General features: G+C 42.2%; 1 protein-coding gene across 7 annotated transcripts in view; it reads left to right on the top strand.

The window, feature by feature from the left end:
* The first annotated feature begins 290 nt into the window (after positions 1-290).
* SORCS1 (sortilin related VPS10 domain containing receptor 1) overlaps positions 291-20,113 on the top strand; it is a 575,706-nt gene continuing 555,883 nt past the window's right edge. For all 7 annotated transcript variants that reach the window (XM_081221934.1, XM_081221935.1, XM_081221930.1 and 4 more), the window contains exon 1: positions 291-923. In XM_081221934.1, coding sequence (XP_081078060.1) covers positions 372-923 — 552 coding nt within the window. In that variant the 5' untranslated portion in view covers positions 291-371. The remainder of the gene's footprint in view (positions 924-20,113) is intronic.

Raw genomic sequence — 20,113 nt, forward strand, 5'->3', positions numbered from 1 at the left:
TCCAGTCCCCGCAGCCAACCGCGCGCAGCGCAGCTCGGGAGCGGGACGCGGCGCTCGAAGCCCCGGCAGCGCCCGCCCTCCCTTCCGTGTTGCCTGCCCGCGCGCCAGCGCCCGCTCCGCCCGTGACTTCACTTCGGCTCCACCCCCGCGTGGCAGCGGCTCGCTCCGTCCGAACCCGCGCTCGGCACCAGCCCAGCCCGGGCAAGCGGCGGCCGCCACCTGCCCCGAACCGCCTCTGCCCGCCCCCACCGCGGCCCAACTTGGATGGAGTTGGGGTCCTGAGCTCCTGCTCCTCGTAGCCGGCCAGCGGAGAGCCCCGCGCCGCCACCTCCGGTCCGGGACCCCCCTCTCCGCTCCTCTCCGCTCCCGCAATGGGAAAAGTTGGCGCCGGCGGCGGCTCCCCAGCCGGGCTGAGCGCGCTCCTCGCCGGCGCGGGGCTCTTAGTCCTCTGCGCCCCGGGCGCCTGCGGCGGCGGCTCCTGTGGTCCACTGCTGCACCCCAGCTCGGCCCCACGTTGGTCTCCGACCCGAGGGGGGCTTAATCACCTGGGGCCGCGAGGCACGGCTCCTGCCACGCCCCTGCTCGGACGCCCCCTGTTTGCAGTGGCCCCCGGAGACCGAGCGCTGTCCCTGGAGCGGGCCCCGGGCACTGGGGCATCGGTGGCGATTGCTCCACGCTCTGGCCGGAGGAGACGGAGTGGAGAGAATCAAGAGAAGGCGGAACGGGGAGAGGGCACGAGAAGACGCCCCCGGGGAGTGCTAAGGGACAGAGGGCAGCAGGAGCCTGGGACTCCGGAGCGGGACCCGGACAAAGCCACTCGCTTCCGGCTGGAGGAGCTGAAACTAACCAGCACTACGTTCGCGCTGACAGGCGACTCAGCACACAACCAAGCCATGGTCCACTGGTCTGGCCACAACAGCAGCGTGAGTATAATGGGACTGAGGGCAAAGGGGTGGAAGATGGAAAGGGTTAAAGTCGGCTGTGTGATCTGATTGAGAATTTGGGGAAATGGGGTTTCTGGACTTGAAACATTGTGCAAACTAAAGTCTTCCCTGCCCGCCTCCCCAGGGATTTAATGTCACCAACTAGGAGACCGCCCCTTTCCCAGCAACACCGGAGTCCTCTCCAAACCTCTAACAAAGCTTTATACAGGGCAGGCAGATCCCTGTTTTCCGTTTCTTTGGTCTCCTTTGTGTAGGATGGAGCCGAAGACCAGGCAAACAGAGCGGGTTAAAGTATTCTGAATGCAGAGGTGAAAGGGTTAAAATTCCAGGCAGTCTGGCGTTCCCTCCAGTGACTTTCCCTTTAACTTGCTAGACTTATGGATGAGAGCACGTAAGATCAAAAAGTCTTGATTTGTGGCTTTTTAATTTTATTTTTGTGCGAAGCTCCTAACCCCCTCTTCCCAGCACGGAAGAGAAATTCAGTGGATGGTAAGGAGCCCTTAATGTATTCTGTTTCTGGGGACCAAGTGGATGCAAGTTTCAGGACGGGAACTCTCCAGCATCTTCTAACAGCACCAGCCAGTGTGTTTTGAGAGCTGGGGCTTTCCAGCCTGTGAATGAGTGGTTGTTCTCTGGCTTGATCTGCCCCAGGAAGATCAGATATGTCCCTGTGACAACAACTCCCTGTTCTCCCCCATTGCCTGACCTTCTCTAGTGAAGAACACAAATAAAGACGTAGCTCTCCCTTTCTTAAGGGAGGAGAGGGATTGCTGGGTTTCCAGGAGGATGTCACTGGGGAGCGTGGGTGCAAGTCCATGAGCTGTGTCCAAGATCAGGGAAGGTTTTAGATGTTTGGAAAAGCCTGCATGTCTGGAATTTGAGGGAGCTCTTCCAGTTTAAACTGCACCTGGAAACTTCAAGGAGCTGAAATAGTAAAGAAAGAGCTTTGGTGGTGATAACTGCAGGTGATTTAGAAGTATGGAAACTTCACCAGGCTGCATTGAAGCAGACAAGAAAATAAAAACCAAGGATGGGTAAACTGGAAAAAAAAAAAAAAAAGCAAAGTTTCAGCTTCTATCAGGTTACTGAGATTGTAGTATTTTTACTATGAACAGTCTGTGCATCCTGGTACATTTCAAAATGTTTTCAATTGTGATGTTATTGCCAGAAACCTTCCCAGGGAAGTGCCACTTTAGTGAATTGTGCTCACTGTCAGCTTTGTTAATGAAAGTTGTGAACATTTTAAAATAAGAGGCTGTCATTATGGATTCCTTGGGTACATAGATATAAATTGTATTAAGGCAAATCGTGATAAATAGTATTTTGTATCGTGTCTCTGTCCTGAGAGCCTCAGCACGGTTTTCCCTACAATTCAGCCTTCGTGACCAAGGCTATGGTTTTATATGGTTCTCTGGACTGGTTTAATCAAATAATTGAAGCTGAAATTCTTTTCATTCAAGTTCCGGAGACCCTTGCCCTCATTCCTTACCTTAACTGTCCTATCTTTCATATCATAACCACTAAAAGTAATCCCCCAATTTGAACTTGAATCTTCTTAAACTGATTAAATAACTTTCGCACTGCTTTAGATGATTAACTCAAAGCTTCTAGCTTTAAGGGGCAATTTTAAACACATCAAACATATTAAATCTTGTACCAAGAAGTAAAGGACTTTGGACTCAAAATATTTCTGGCTTTTAATGTAATTCAAGCCGTAAAATATCACTCACCCATTAGACCTCTAGTTCACCTATTGAAAGATCTTGGAAAGAGCAAGAAAAGGAAAGTACATCTTTGGCAAGTTTTAAACTCCGTTTAAGAAATGGTGCCAAGCACTGCCAGCCTTTTTTTTTTTTTTTTTTAATGGTGCTTATAAACCCAGTCAGGCTTCTTAGGGTCAGGGCTTGAAGGGGTGACATGTAAGGAGGTTTGAGATAATGTAGGAAATAATCAAGGTGCTAAAAGTTGGAGCACTCAAATCGTGTAAACGAATGAGATTTCTATCCTATTAAGTCTCTCATTCTATAAGGACATACCCTCCATCCCTGCCCACTTACATACAAATTTTGTTGTTTTTCTTCAGTGTATATGTATAGGTAACAGAGGAAGAGAACTAGTCTTGTATCAGTATCCTCCACAAAGTAGTCCCAGATTCATAGGAGAGAGAAAGTTTAAAACACATTTTGAAGGTAAGGGAGGCAGAAAGAAACTTTTCTAGGCAACTTTGTGATGTGAAAAGCAGAGTGGAGATCTGAGTTCTGGTTCTGCCTATTTGTGGTTTGATCTTGGCAAGCTGATTGCCTGAGTGTGAATTTCCTCATCTCTACAACAGGAGGGGAGGATGCCTGTCAGATTCATTACTGAGAATTACAGGCCAGGGTATAGTTAAGAGAGTGTTGTGACTGTAAAGCACTGTATACCTCTTTGTAACTCTCATCTCATGGCACTTCACATTCCCCCCAGAGCAAGAAATCCACCAACCTAACACTGAGGACAGCAGTGGGTGGGAGCTCTCATTTTCGTCTCATTTAGCTGCTGTCCCCCATAAATCCACCCCCAGCCCATTCAGGGCCACTGGCAGTACACACCCCCTGGACCTATCTCACCTTTAGCTAAAAGCCTTTGCTAAGTAGGGCTTCTGATGACAATAACACCTGCATTAAAGGTGTAAATGTATGGTAATTATAGGCTGCCTATCAGACTCCTGAAGAACTCTGGATCCTTCTCTCACCTCCTTCCCTTCTCCTTCCTGCCCCCTCCGCTGGTGGACTTGTGCAGTTGTGTAAGGATATGACTGTTTTGCCTTGTCCGTGGGTGTGATGTGATTCCTCTGTACTGCAGTCTAGCTTGATGGAAAGTGTTGATGGAGTTGGTGGAACACCTGGGGGGATCTTTTGGCATGAAAAGTGCTGGGTATGAATCATTTGTCATGAGCTTGGTATCATAAGCAAGAACATATTGTTCCTACCCTACTCATCCAAGGCATGCTGTGCCCTGATCTAAATTTGTAGAGTAATTCTTAGTTTGTTAAAATATATATTTGTCTATACCTATATATGATGGGGATGCGTTTATTCTTTATTTCCAAGGAGTTTCGAAGTGCTACACTCATTAATCCTTACAATATCCCTGTTAGGTAATAGACCGGTGTCAAGTGTTAATATCTCTTTTTCATATTTTTATGCTGGAGTCAATTTGAATATTTCAGTTCACTGTCTTGTCCCTTTCTCACTAGAAATAGTGTTACAAATTGTAAACGGAGGCTTTTACTTGACATATTTTGCTGTTATGACATCTTTAGTACTGCATTTATTGTAGTGAATGATGATCTGGTTGGTTTTCATGTAATTCTTTGCCTTTTGTTATTCTGAGACTTGACATTTACCATCCACCCTTAGTGAGTAAACTGAGTCCCAGTGAGTCAGGTTTTTGAGTACATGTCTTACATTCATCGTTTCACTTAATTTTCACAAAAATGTTATGAGTAGATATTATTATCCCCATTACGTTAATGAGGAAACTGAGGCTCCAGAAGGCTAAATGACTTGCCAAGAAGATATAACAGTTCCGTGGCAAAGCAGAGACTGGCACCCTGGGTGATCTGACTTCAAAACCCCACAGAATGGCTTGTCTTAGAGACTTTAAGGTAGGACAGAAAAACTCAGACCTTTGGGGATCTGTATTTTAAATAATCCTGTTTTGGGTGGATTTCAGATGGTGGTGGAGGAAGACATAGTCTTAGCTGGAAGCTCTATCTCTTTGTAGAAAAGCAAGGACTATATAACATGTGCCTGTCACATTGCACCCTTTACCTTAAAGTAGTGATTTGGCTGTTCTTTTATCCACCCACATCTTCATCTTTACTGAGACATGGAATCTGTACCTGATGATTCATTGAGCACGAGGTAATGTGCCATCATTCAGCTTTCAGATCTGGTGTTCTTCAGGAAGAGATTCCTCTTCTAAGTTAATTACAAATATGATTTTATAAAGAGTTGCCTATGAACACTTGATTTGGCTATACATTTTGACGTAAGTTTTTTTATCTTTTTTTCCAAAGTAAACTGATGAAGGATTTTACATTTCTCTAGCAAGCCACATAATACCTTCTCTGATCAGTGTTTTATGCTATTAATGGGTGTTAATATGGTATGACATGGAAGGCAGTGGGTTTGGAAGCAGATTTGAGTTTAAATGTTAGCTCTCCTGCTTCCCAGCACTTTGCTTTGAGCAAGACACTTAAATTCTTTGAGTTTCTATTTTCTCAACTAAAATATGGGGAGGGCATATCTTTTTCTGTTTTTTGTTTTTTTTTTCCAGAAGATTTGACATCACATATACAAACCGGCTGGTATATAGTAAGGGCTCAATAAATGCTACCTCTTATTTTTGTAGAAGAAATACTTCTCTACTGGGTTTTTAAGACTCCTGGGTTATAGTCCTGGCAGTACACAAAAATTAGATATGTAGTGACAGCCTGTAAAAATTTTGTGGCCTCAATTTTATCCTCTGTAAAATGACACAAATAGGCCAGAGCATCACTGAAATCCCTTACAGGTTGAAATTCATTAAAAATTTTGTCAACCTGTAGGTACTGTGCACCTACTACATCTAAATAAAGTCCACTGGGAGTGTTCAGGATGCAGAAATGGCACAATGACCTATACCCTTGACCTGTAAGTGAGCAAGCCTTTCATTTCACAAGATTCTTCCTCTTTCCATGGTTTATATGCACATCTATTAATAGGAAATTAAGGCATTTGAGACCCAAGCAGGCATTCATTTCAATGTAGATTTGTAGCAAAATATAGTTCATTAGGTTTATTGTATCATATCTTCAGGTTAAGGCACTTGGTATCTTTGAACAAAAAAATTGCTTAATGTGAAATTGGAAAGTAAAGATCTCTTAAGATATTTTAATGGGATTTCCTAGACTCATCAGTGTTGACTCTGGGAACTATGTCCACATCCTTTTAAAGAAGGACCCCAGAAACTCAAAAACTAGGGTAGAGAAGCTGGTGCAATTGTCTAATTTATTTAACAGAATAATAATTGCTCACATTTAAGGTGAGATTGTCATATGGCAGCATTATGCTAAGAAGCTTACACAAATTATCATATTTACTTTTTTTTTTATTTTTTTAATAACAAATTTAATCAGTTATACATATACATATGTTTCCATATCCCCTCCCTTTTGCATCTCCCTCCCACCCTCCCTATCCCACCCCTCCAGGCGGTCACAAAGCACCGAGCTGATCTCCCTGTGCTATGCGGCTGCTTCCCACTAGCTATCTACCTTACGTTTGGTAGTGTATATATGTCCATGCCACTCTTTCACTTTGTCACAGCTTACCCTTCCCCCTCCCCATATCCTCAAGTCCATTCTCTAGTAGGTCTGTGTCTTTATTCCTGTCTTACCCCTATGTTCTTCATGACATTGTTTTTTCTTAAATTCCATATATATATGTGTCAGCATACAGTATTTGTCTTTCTCTTTCTGACTTACTTCACTCTGTATGACAGACTCTAGGTCTATCCACCTCATTACAAATAGCTCAATTTCATTTCTTTTTATGGCTGAGTAATATTCCATTGTATATATGTGCCACATCTTCTTTATCCATTCATCCGATGATGGACACTTAGGTTGTTTCCATCTCCGGGTTATTGTAAATAGGGCTGCTATGAACATTTTGATACATGTCTCTTTTTGAATTATGGTTTTCTCAGGGTATATGCCCAGTAGTGGGATTGCTGGGTCATATGGTACTTCTATTTGTAGTTTTTTAAGGAACCTCCATACCGTTCTCCATAGCGGCTGTACCAATTCACATTCCCACCAGCAGTGCAAGAGTGTTCCCTTTTTTCCACACCCTCTCCAGCATTTATTGTTTCTAGATTTTTTGATGATGGCCATTCTGACTGGTGTGAGATGATATCTCATTGTAGTTTTGATTTGCATTTCTCTAATGAGTAAAGATGTTGAGCATCCTTTCATGTGTTTGTTGGCAGTCTGTATATCTTCTGTGGAGAAATGTCTATTTAGGTCTTCTGCCCATTTTTGGATTGGGTTGTTTGTTTTTTTGTTATTGAGCTGCATAAGCTGCTTATAAATTTTGGAGATTAATCCCTTGTCAGTTGCTTCATTTGCAAATATTTTCTCCCATTCTGAGGGTTGTCTTTTGGTCTTGTTTATGGTTTCCTTTGCTGTGCAAAAGCTTTGAAGTTTCATTAGGTCCCATGTGTTTATTTTTGTCTTTATTTCCATTTCTCTAGGAGGTGGGTCCAAAAGGATCTTGCTGTGATTTATGTCATAGAGTGTTCTGCCTATGTTTTCCTCTAAGAGTTTGATAGTGTCTGGCCTTACATTTAGGTCTTTAATCCATTTTGAGCTTATTTTTGTGTATGGTGTTAGGGAATGATCTAATCTCATACTTTTACATGTCCCTATCCAGTTTTCCCAGCACCACTTATTGAAGAGACTGTCCTTTCCCCACTGTACATTCCTGCCTCCTTTATCAAAGATAAGGTGACCATATGTCCGTGGGTTTAACTCTGGGCTTTCTGTCCTGTTCCATTGATCTATCTTTCTGTTTTTGTGCCAGTACCATACTGTCTTGATTATGTAGCTTTGTAGTATAGTCTGAAGTCAGGGAGCCTGATTCCTCCAGCTCCGTTTTTCGTTCTCAAGATTGCTTTGGCTATTCGGGGTCTTTTGTGTTTCCATACAAATTGTGAAATTTTTTGTTCTAGTTCTGTGAAAAATGCCAGTGGTAGTTTGATAGGGATTGCATTGAATCTGTAGATTGCTTTGGGTAGTAGAGTCATTTTCACAATGTTGATTCTTCCAATCCAAGAACATGGTACATCTCTCCATCTATTTGTATCATCTTTAATTTCTTTCATCAGTGTCTTATAATTTTCTGCATACAGGTCTTTTGTCTCCTTAGGTAGGCTTATTCCTAGATATTTTATTCTTTTTGTTGCAATGGTAAATGGGAGTGTTTCCTTGATTTCACTTTCAGATTTTTCATCATTAGTATATAGGAATGCCAGAGATTTCTGTGCATTAATTTTGTATCCTGCAACTTTACCAAATTCATTGATTAACTCTAGTAGTTTTTTGGTAGCATCTTTAGGATTCTCTATGTATAGTATCATGTCATCTGCAAACAGTGACAGCTTTACTTCTTCTTTTCCAATTTGGATTCCTTTTATTTCCTTTTCTTCTCTGATTGCTGTGGCTAAAACTTCCAAAACTAGGTTGAATAAGAGTGGCGAGAGTGGGCAGCCTTGTCTTGTTCCTGATCTTAGTGGAAATGGTTTCAGTTTTTCACCATTGAGGACGATGCTGGCTGTGGGTTTGTCATATATGGCCTTTATTATGTTGAGGAAAGTTCCCTCTATGCCTACTTTCTGCAGGGTTTTTATCATAAATGGGTGTTGAATTTTGTCGAAAGCTTTCTCTGCATCTATTGAGATGATCATATGTTTTTTCTCCTTCAATTTGTTAATATGGTGTATCACGTTGATTGATTTGCGTATATTGAAGAATCCTTGCATTCCTGGAATAAACCCCACTTGATCATGGTGTATGATCCTTTTAATGTGCTGTTGGATTCTGTTTGCTAGTATTTTGTTGAGGATTTTTGCATCTATGTTCATCAGTGATATTGGCCTGTAGTTTTCTTTCTTTGTGACATCCTTGTCTGGTTTTGGTATCAAGGTGATGGTGGCCTCGTAGAATGAGTTTGGGAGTGTTCCTCCCTCTGCTCTATTTTGGAAGAGTTTCAGAAGGATAGGTGTTAGCTCTTCTCTAAATGCTTGATAGAATTCACCTGTGAAGCCATCTGGTCCTGGGCTTTTGTTTGTTGGAAGATTTTTTATCACAGTTTCAATTTCAGTGCTTGTGATTGGTCTGTTCATATTTTCTATTTCTTCCTGATTCAGTCTTGGCAGGTTGTGCATTTCTAAGAATTTGTCCATTTCTTCCAGGTTGTCCATTTTATTGGCATAGAGTTGCTTGTAGTAATCTCTCATGATCTTTTGTACTTCTGCAGTGTCAGTTGTTACTTCTCCTTTTTCATTTCTAATTCTATTGATTTGAGTCTTCTCCCTTTTTTTCTTGATGAGTCTGGCTAATGGTTTATCAATTTTGTTTATTTTCTCAAAGAACCAGCTTTTAGTTTTATTGATCTTTGCTATCGTTTCCTTCATTTCTTTTTCATTTATTTCTGATCTGATTTTTATGATTTCTTTCCTTCTGCTAACTTTGGGATGTTTTTGTTCTTCTTTCTCTAATTGCTTTAGGTGCAAGGTTAGGTTGTTTATTCGAGATGTTTCCTGTTTCTTAAGGTGGGATTGTATTGCTATAAATTTCCCTCTTAGAACTGCTTTTGCTGCATCCCATAGGTTTTGGGTCGTCGTGTCTCCATTGTCATTTGTTTCTAGGTATTTTTTAATTTCCCCTTTGATTTCTTCAGTGATCACTTCGTTATTAAGTAGTGTATTGTTTAGCCTCCATGTGTTTGTATTTTTTACAGCTCTTTTCCTGTAATTGATGTCTAGTCTCATAGCACTGTGGTCGGAAAAGATACTTGATACAATTTCAATTTTCTTAAATTTACCAAGGCTTGATTTGTGACCCAAGATAGGATCTATCCTGGAGAATGTTCCATGAGCACTTGAGAAAAATGTGTATTCTGTTGTTTTTGGATGGAATGTCCTATAAATATCAATTAAGTCCATCTTGTTTAATGTATCATTTAAAGCTTGTGTTTCCTTATTTATTTTCATTTTGGATGATCTGTCCATTGGTGAAAGTGGGGTGTTAAAGTCCCCTACTATGAGTGTGTTACTGTCGATTTCTCCTTTTATGGCTGTTAGTATTTGCCTTATGTATTGAGGTGCTCCTATGTTTGGTGCATAAATATTTACAATTGTTATATCTTCTTCTTGGATCGATCCCTTGATCATTATGTAGTGTCCTTCTTTGTCTCTTCTAGAAGTCTTTATTTTAAAGTCTATTTTGTCTGATATGAGAATTGCTACTCCAGCTTTCTTTTGGTTTCCATTTGCATGGAATATCTTTTTCCATCCCCTTACTTTCAGTCTGTATGTGTCTCTAGGTCTGAAGTGGGTCTCTTGTAGACAGCATATATATGGGTCTTGTTTTTGTATCCATTCAGCCACTCTGTGTCTTTTGGTGGGAGCATTTAGTCCATTTACATTTAAGGTAATTATCGATATGTATGTTCCTGTTCCCATTTTCTTAATTGTTTTGGGTTCGTTATTGTAGGTCTTTTCCTTCTGTTGTGTTTCTTGCCTAGAGAACTTCCTTTAGCATTTGTTGTAAAGCTGGTTTGGTGGTGCTGAACTCTCTCAGCTTTTGCTTGTCTGTAAACGTTTTAATTTCTCCATCAAATCTGAATGAGATCCTTGCTGGGTAGAGTAATCTTGGTTGCAGGTTTTTCTCCTTCATCACTTTAATTATGTCCTGCCACTCCCTTCTGGCTTGTAGAATTTCTGCTGATAGATCAGCTGTTATCCTGATGGGGATTCCCTTGTGTGTTATTTGTTGTTTTTGCCTTGCTGCTTTTAATATGATTTCTTTGTGTTTAATTTTTGACAGTTTGATTAATATGTGTCTTGGCGTATTTCTCCTTGGATTTATTCTGTATGGGACTCTCTGTGCCTCCTGGACTTGATTAACTATTTCCTTTCCCATATTAGGGAAGTTTTCAACTATAATCTCTTCAAATATTTTCTCAGTCCCTTTCTTTTTCTCTTCTTCTTCTGGAACCCCTAGAATTCGAATGTTGGTGCGTTTAATGTTGTCCCAGAGGTCTCTGAGACTGTCCTCTGTTCTTTTCATTCTTTTTTCTTTATTTTGCTCTGCAGCAGTTATTTCCACTATTTTATCTTCCACCTCACTTATCCGTTCTTCTGCCTCAGTTATTCTGCTATTGATCCCATCTAGAGTATTTTTCATTTCATGTATTGTGTTTTTAATCGATGCTTGATTCATCTTTAGTTCTTCTAGGTCCTTGTTAACTGTTTCTTGCATTTTGTCTATTCTATTTCCAAGATTTTGGATCTGGGAAATAGAATCTTGGATCATCTTTACCATCATTATTCTGAATTCTTTTTCAGGTAGACTGCCTATTACCTCTTCATTTGTTAGATCTGGTGGGTTTTTATCTTGCTCCTTCTCCTGCTGTGTGTTTTTCTGTCTTCTCATTTTGCTTATGTTACTGTGTTTGGGGTCTCCTTTTTGCAGGCTGCAGGTTCGTAGTTCCCGTTGTTTTTGGTGTCTGTCCCCAGTGGCTAAGGTTGGTTCAGTGGGTTGTGTAGGCTTCCTGGTGGAGGGGACTAGTGCCTGTGTTCTGGTGGATGAGGCTGGATCTTGTCTTTCTGGTGGGCAGGTCCACGTCTGGTGGTGTGTTTTGGGGTGTCTGAGGACTTTTTATGATTTTAGGCCACCTCTCTGCTAATGGGTGGCGTTGTGTTCCTGTCTTGCTAGTTGTTTGGCATAGGGTGTCCAGCACTGTAGCTTGCTGGTCGTTGAGTGAAGCTGGGTGCTGGTGTTGAGATGGAGATCTCTGGAAGATTTTTGCCGTTTGATATTATGTGGAGCTGGGAGGTCTCTTGTGGACCAGTGTCCTGAAGTTGGCTCTCCCACCTCAGAGGCACAGCACTGACTCCGGGCTCCTCAATTTGGGATGATGTGTTGTCTATTCATGTATTCCACAGATGCAGGGTACATCAAGTTGATTGTGGAGCTTTAATCCGCTGCTTCTGAGGCTGCTGGGAGAGGTTTCCCTTTCTCTTCTCTGTTCTCACAGCTCCTGGGTCTCAGCTTTGGATTTGGCCCCGCCTCTGCGTGTAGGTCGCCGGAGGGCGTCTGTTCTTCGCTCAGACAGGACAGGGTTAAAGGAGCAGCCTCTTCGGGGACTCTGGCTCACTCAGGCCGGGCGGGAGGGAGGGGCACGGAGTGCGGGGCGAGCCTGCAGCGGCAGAGGTCGGCGTGACGTTGCACCAGCCCGAGGCGCGCCGTGCGTTCTCCCAGGGAAGCCGCCCCTGGATCCCGGGACCCCGGCAGTGGCGGGCTGCACAGGCTCCCGGAAGGGCGGTGTGGGCAGTGACCTGTGCTCGCACACAGGCTTCTTGGCGGCGGCAGCAGCAGCCCCAGCGTCCCACGCCCGTCACTGGGCTCCGCGCTTTCAGTCGCGACTCGCGCCCGTCTGTGGAGCCCCTTTAAGCAGCACTCTTAATCCCCTCTCCTCGCGCACCAGGAAACCAAGAGGGAAGAAAAAGTCTCTTGCCTCTTCGGCAGCTCCAGAGTCCTCCCGGACTCCCTCCCGGCTAGCTGTGGCACATTAGCCCCCTTCAGGCTGAGTTCTCGCCGCCAGCCCCAGTCCTCTCCCCGCGCTCTGATCGAAGCCCGAGCCTCAGCTTCCAGTGCTGCGCGCCCCGGCGGGCGAGCAGACAAGCCTCTCGGGCCGGCGAGCGCCGCTCGGCACCGATCCTCTGTGTGGGGATCTCTCCGCTTTGCCCTCCCCAGGTATGTGGGGAGTTTCTTGCCTTTTGGGAGGTCTGGGGTCTTCTGCCAGCGTTCAGTAGGTGTTCTGTAGGAGTTGTTCCACGTGTAGCTGTATTTCTGGTGTATCCGTGGGGAGGAAGGTGATCTCCGCGTCTTACTCTTCCGCCATCTTACCCGGAACTTATCATATTTACTTTTAATTCTATGAATGGGTATTGAGTCCTAATATTTGTCAGGCATTGATAGTAGGGACATACGTGGAGTGATGCACAAAGATGAAAAGAAATGATACCTGCCCTCAGAGCTTTCAGTTTGCCGCCCAAACAGTGCTCTGAAGAGGTAGCAGAAGGTAAGTGTCCTCTGAGGGTGTCACATGCTATAGGAGTTCAGAGCAGGGATGGGCAGGCATCTTCTGGCTGGGGTGGTCTCCAAACTTCATTGCAAAGCAGGTGTTTCAACTGAACCTTGAAATGTAGAGAAATTTTTAATTAAAAGATGGAGATTATTACAAGGATATTTTGAGCTGAGTGGATGGTGTGAGTAAAGGTCGAGCGTAGAGATGTAAAGATTCCTACCTATATCAAGGAAATTAACCTAGATTAAATGTAAACTATGTTTAACTAAGGTCTTAACCTTAGAAATAGGTTTTAAAATATGATTTAAGCAAAAACATATACACACCCATCTACTAGTGAGCTTGGCTGTATTCCAAGCTCCAAAAGAAAATAAAAACCTCTGTGGTCACTTGAAGGCATAACTGCCCTTATTTGCACATTAAATTTCAGCTGGAGTCATCATTGTTTCATTTTTACCTTGACGTTTTTCACACGCAGTTTTCACAAACAGACTTTCTTTTGTTTAAGTTCTTGATTAGAAATATCAGTGGCTGGGCTGCCCGGAGGGTAGATTAATTGGGCTCCCTGACAACTTCTGTTAACTAAACGTATGTAATACGTTTGTCCTGTCTTTATGTATGTCTCAATTACTGTCCTTTGTCTCTGGCTGGAAAGGGTGGAGAATACATCTGTGTGTCCTAGAGGGGAAACTAGCCAAACAGTGTCCCTGCAGTGGCCAACAGGATGGCAAAGAAGAGGCGTGGCCAGTGTGATGTGGAGCCAGGCTCCAGGAAAGGGCAGTGGTTACTCCTGAGGAGTGCACCTCCTTCTCCCTTGGGATGGATGGAACGATCAAATGGTTGGCAAGAAACAAAGCTGGACTCTTACTGTGCACAGTTTATAAGGAAAAAGAGAGTCTATTCTAAAATGTAGGTGGGGGAGAAAAAGACGTGAATGCTCTGCAGGAAATCCTACATGAAATTTCACACGTGTATAAAAGATATTGTGTCTATTTCTATAGCACTCCTGAATGTCGTTATACCACTTTAGATCGGTTATAGCCCTTTTCTTTTGCAAAATGCTTCAGTTTCCAAAGATGGGAACATTACTTCCATGACTTCAGTTTTATTTTCACCACAGTCCTAGGAGATAGGAAAGACAGATATCATCCGCGTTTCTCAAAGATGGAAAGCAGGGCATTGGTATTAAGCAGGTCCGTTAGTGGAAGGAGAGGGTCACACACGTTTTGTCACGCTGTACGACCGATTCTCGGTTTGGAGCACCGCTGGCTCTCCACAGCCAGGAGATGGGATGCAGCTGCATCCTAGCCTCACAGTTTGCCTCAAGCCTATGCACCTGTGTGTCTGTAATGGTTGCCATTGAGGGATGAATTATGGAGATTGGCCATGGAGCTCCTGAGTTCCAGGCTCAGCTATTCAAGTTATTTATCCTGGGCTTCAGTGCAAGGACAAAAGTCATGTACTTGGCATTGTTTGAATCTTTAAAAAGGGACCCTAAGGAGAGGAGATGGGACTTTTTACAGGTGAGGTCTCCGGCAATAAATAACCTGTCTATCATGTATGTTCCACTGCTAATGGTCTTCGGAGATGAGATTGCTTATCACTGGGCTTATTGCAGCAGGGGGTTGGGGAGAGGAGGGGGAGAGTCACCTCCTCCCCTCTTCAATTGTCCTATGCCTATGAACTCTAGTTGAAAATAATATTAAGTATGGTCTTGGTCAAGGGAAACTAGAGCTTCAACTTTGGGGAGCAGCAGTAGTCAAACTGAAGGAGTGCCTTGTTGACACTAATGGATTTTATTTGCTCAAGGATTATAATAGAGTTCCCAGCTGTTGCCTTTTCTACTTCCTCTGACTTTTGCGTGTGGGATGGGGTAGGTGGGGGAAGGGAGCAAAGGAGAGTTTGCTGCACACTAGGGATAGCTCTCTGCAGCCAGATGAGCTACATTGATTATAAGAGAAATCGCTCTTAATGATAATAATATAAATAGCCATCAATTTAGTGACCAGATTCCCTGGAAGTACATTCTAGGGCATCACCACGTGATTCACTTCATCCTCACACCACCCTTACAAACTAGATGTCATTGTCCTCATTCGAAAGCCGAGGAGGTCAGGGCTTAAAGATCTTGCCTGAGGTCACCGAGCTCGAAGGTGGTGGCAGAGATATAATTCGATGTTTCCCCTTTCTGGCTCCAGAGCTTTTTCTATTTGATCATGCTGTCCCTGGGTTTATCTCTGAATTTCTTTAGAGAGAACTTAACAAGTCAGCGCAGAGGGGTGGTGGGAGAACTCTTAGCAAGAGCACCCCATCTCGGGGCGCTCCCTTTCACAACACCCCCGTCTCAGGTCCCTGACCTGATACACTTTACGAGGTAATAAGCTGCTCTGTGATGGAGCTTGATCAAAGCCCTCACCTCCCCCCACCCTCGTCCTCTCCCCAAGAGTGGATCATCTGGGGTTATTAGTGTGTGTCATCTTGTTATCCTGGGGGGATGTGTAGGATGTGCCGATTGGTTTCTCCCTGCTGGCTAATGACCCTAGAATGACAGTGTGGACAACTTGTTCACTCTTTAAAGGAGGTGCTAATAATGTATCAGGCAACCAATTTATCATGTTGTGCCCTGAAGCCAAAGGATTGATGCCTCTAGTGGTCTTCCCCTAATCAGAGTTGCAGGGGCTATTGAGACACAAAACTGTGGGCCATGGATCCAGGGCCTATGGAGGAAGTTTAAAAGTAAAAGGTCTTTCCGTATCTCAACACTTCCCAAAATGCACTCTTGATTAGAATCATTAAAGGGGAGAAAAAGCTATTTTAGGGATGGTTGTGACTGCTTAGAAACCTATCTGCAGCACTGTTTACCCTGCCTTGCATTTTGCTGAGTTGGTGGAGGAATTCTTAACTGAGCAGGCGTGGGCTCTCTCCTTGGGCACTTAGGGCAGCGTGTCCCAGAGTTTGTCATCATGGAGCCTGCTTTTGAATCTGCTGATGGGGAGTGGGAATCTTTATGTTTTTCAAACTCCCTTAGGAACACTAAAGGTTGAAAATAATTTTCCTAAAATATATGTGTGAGTTTTGGGGTCCCTGAACCCCTTCCATTGTCTGCACAATCTTATGTCAATATGCTTTACTTTTCCCCAAGGAGAGCTGAAGCCCAAAGCTTTTATCAGCTTCTCAATGAAAATTATGACCCCAATGGTGAGGACCCAGTAGAAGGTTCTCTAAGAGAAGGAGAGATGATTACATGGCATAACACTGGTGCCCCAGGCAGAGGAAGATGGTACCTTTCTGCAAGATGGTGCTATTTCTACACTGAAAATATTCTATGCAGTTATCTTTCCTGGATGTCCATATGACCATGGGCAAAACAAGTGGCTAAAAGAGTACATTATTTTAAATATAACATAATGTTTAGTGATTGGTTTGAATTCCCACTCCTAGATATGCTAACTTGGGCAATAACTTTGTAATTCTGTTCCTTAGTTTCCTCATCTGTTTAATGGAAATAATAGTGGTGTACTTTCTATATGGTTTCTTGATGGTTGAAAGAGACAACAGATATAAAAATGCTGAAAGTGGCATCTGCCATACAGTAAGCAATCAATAAATGTTAGTTATTATTATTATTATTATCATCATTACTGTGTTAGTACTAGTACTAATAATGCTCGAGTATGATGTACTAAAATATGTTTGTAATATGTTGCTCATTGCTTCTGTTTCTGTATTTATGTTTTTTCATTCCAGTTCCATTTTCTTATAAGGAGGTCAGGACTCTCTTCTACTCTTCTTTCTTGGCATGCCTTTCAGCATCTCTAGCTATTTGCACATGATGGTTGTAATAGGGTTCTGGACCCAATTTCCAATGTGTGGGTTGGGGGCCAGTAGGTTCCACACCGACAATCAATTCTCTGACACCAGCTGGGTGTCCAACAATTTAACTCAATTCTGACACTGTCTACACAGAGGTCACATCAGATTTCACAGGTTAAGGACTCAGTCCCACGAGACTGTCCCCCCCCATCTCCCACTTCCAAGGCCAGCCCCAAGTCCAGTTTATCACCTGTGCTTCTGGGTGACAGGCTATAGATTGGAAGGTTCAACGACTCCCTTCTTGGGTTTGATTAATTGGCTAGAGTGGCTGGCTCACAGAAGTCAGAGAAACGTTTCACCGACTAGATTACCAGTTTATTATTAAGGATGTAACTCAGGGACAGAAGATGGAAGACATGCCTAGGGCAAGGTATGGAGAAAGAATGTGGAGCCTCCCTTTGCTCTCTGAGTGCACCATTCTTCCTGAATCTCCACCTGTTCACCAACCTGGAAGCTCTTGGAACCCTGTCTTTTTGGGTTTTTATGGAGGTTTCATTACATCAGCACAGTTGATTAAATCATTGGCCATTGGCCGTTGATTCAAACTCCAGCCCCTATCCCCTCCCCAGAGGTCAAGGGGGCTGGACTGAAAGTTTCAACCTCTGATCACATGGTTGTTTTTTTGGCAACCGGCCCACATCCTTAACTGTGGTCCGAAGTCATGTCCTTAAACTCTCATCACAGGAAAACCCAGGGGTTTGAGGGGCTCTGTGCCAGAAATGGGCACTAAGACAAAATGTATATTTCTTATTATAAGTCACAATATCACAACTAGCTTACTAAATATTTTGCTATTTTATTTGCTGTATCCTTGGGAAAAACTGGCTTTCATATAAAACAAATGACCCATGATCTTCCATATGAGTGTTGTAGAATATTCAACCATTAAAAGATTGCTTATGTGTTTATATATATATATATATAAATTATATTTATAAATTATTTACATTTATAAATATAAATTTATTTATTTATTTATTTATTTTGGGAAAGCTTCCACAAAATACCAGAAAGAGGAAATAAAATAATACATAAATAATAAAATATGAAATAGTACAGATGTAAGCCCCACAAAGTAAGGGTTTCCTTTTTTTTTTTTTAACTGGGTTGTTGCCTTGTACATCCCAAGTCCCTAGATGTAGAAGTGGCTCAACATATATATATATATATTTTTTTTTTTTTGGAATTTTGGAATTTTATTTAATTTATTTTTTATACAGCAGGTTCTTATTAGTTATCCATTTTATATATATTAGTGTCTACATGTCAATTCCAATCTCCCAGTTCATCACCCCCACCCCACAGCTCCCCCCCCCAAATTTCCCCCCTTGGTGTCCATACGTTTGTTCTCTACATCTGTGTCTCAATTTCTGCCCTGCAAACCGGTTCTTCTGTACCATTTTTCTAGGTTCCACATATGCGTTAATATACGGTATTTGTTTTTCTCTTTCTGACTTACTTCACTCTGTATGACAGTGTCTAGATCCATCCGCATCTCTAGAAATGATCCAATTTCGTTCCATTTTATGGCTGAGTAATATTCCATTGTATATATGTACCACAGCTTCTTTATCCATTCGTCTGTAGATGGGCATTTAGGTTGCTTCCATGACCTGGCTATTGTAAATAGTGCTGCAATGAACATTGGGGTGCATGTGTCTTTTAGAATTATGGTTTTCTCTGGGTACATGCCCAGTAATGGGATTGCTGGGTCATATGGTAATTCTACTTTTAGTTTTTTAAGGAACCTCCATACTCCTCTCCATAGTGGCTGTATCAATTTACATTCCCACCAACAGTGCAAGAGGGTTCCCTTTCTTCCACACCCTCTCCAGCATTTGTTGTTTGTAGATTTTCTGATGATGCCCATTCTAACTGGTGTGAGGTGATACCTCATTGTAGTTTTGATTTGCATTTCTGTAATGTTTAGTGACGTTGAGCAGCTTTTCGTGGGCTTCTTGGCCATCTGTATATCTTCTTTGGAGAAATATCTATTTAGGTCTTCTGCCCATTTTTGGATTGGGTTGTTTGCTTTTTTAATATTGAGTTGCATGAGCTGTTTATATATTTTGGAGATTAATCCTTTGCCTGTTGATTCGTTTGCAAATATTTTCTCCCATTCTGAGGGTTGTCTTTTCATCTTGTTTGTAGTTTCCTTTGCTTTGCAAAAGCTTTTAAGTTTCATTAGGTCCCATTTGTTTATTTTTGTTTTTATTCCCATTACTCTAGCAGTCCCTCAAGACTGCTTTGGCTATTTGGGGTCTTTGTGTCTCCATACAAATTGTAAGATTTTTTGTTCTAGTTCTATAAAAAATGTCACTGGTAATTTGATAGGGATTGCATTGAATCTGTAGATTGCTTTGGGTAGTATAGTCATTTTCACAATATTGATTCTTCCAATCCAAGAACACAGTATATACCTCTCCATCTGTTTTTGTCATCTTTAATTTCTTTCATCAGTGTCTTATAGTTTTCTGAGTACAGGTCTTTTACCTCCTTAGGTAGGTTTATTCCTGGTATTTTATTCTTTTTGTTGCAATGGTGAATGGGATTGTTTCCTTAATTTCTCTTTCTGATCTTTCATTGTTAGTGTATAGGAAAGCAAGAGATTTCTGTGCATTAATTTTGTATCCTGCAACTTTACCAAATTTGTTGATTAGCTCTAGTAGTTTTCTGGTAGCATCTTTAGGATTCTCTATGTATAGTATCATGTCATCTGCAAACAGTGACAGTTTTACTTCTTCTTTTCCAATTTGTATTCCTTTTATTTCTTTTTCTTCTTTGATTGCCCTGGCTAGGACTTACAAAACTCTGTGGAATAATAGTGGTGAGAGTGGATATCCTTGTCTTATTCCTGATCTTAGAGGAAATGCTTTCAGTTTTTCACGATTGAGAATGATGTTTGCTGTGGGTTTGTCATATATGGACTTTATTATGTTGCGGTAGTTTCCCTCTATGTCCACTTTCTGGAGAGTTTTTATCATAAATGGGTGTTGAATTTTGTTGAAAGCTTATGTCTGTATCTATTGAGATGATCACATAGATTTTATTCTTCAATTTGTTAATATGGTGTATCACATTCATTGATTTGCATATATTGAAGAATCCTTGAATCCCTGAGATAAATCGCACTTCATCATGGTGTATGATCCTTTTACTGTGTTGTTGGATTCTGTTTGCTAGTATTTTGTTGAGGATTTTTTGCATCTATATTCATCAGTGTTATTGGTCTGTAATTTTCTTTTTTTGTAGTATCTTTGTCTGGGTTTGGTATCAGGGTGATGGTGGCCTCATAGAATGAGTTTGGGAGTGTTCCTTCCTCTGCAATTTTTTGGAAGAGTTTCAGGAAGATGGGTGTTAGCTCTTCTCTAAATGTTTGATAGAATTCACCTGTGA

This window comes from Mesoplodon bidens, assembly GCF_964165515.1.
Source record: "Mesoplodon bidens genome assembly, chromosome: 1".
NCBI lineage: Eukaryota > Metazoa > Chordata > Mammalia > Artiodactyla > Ziphiidae > Mesoplodon > Mesoplodon bidens.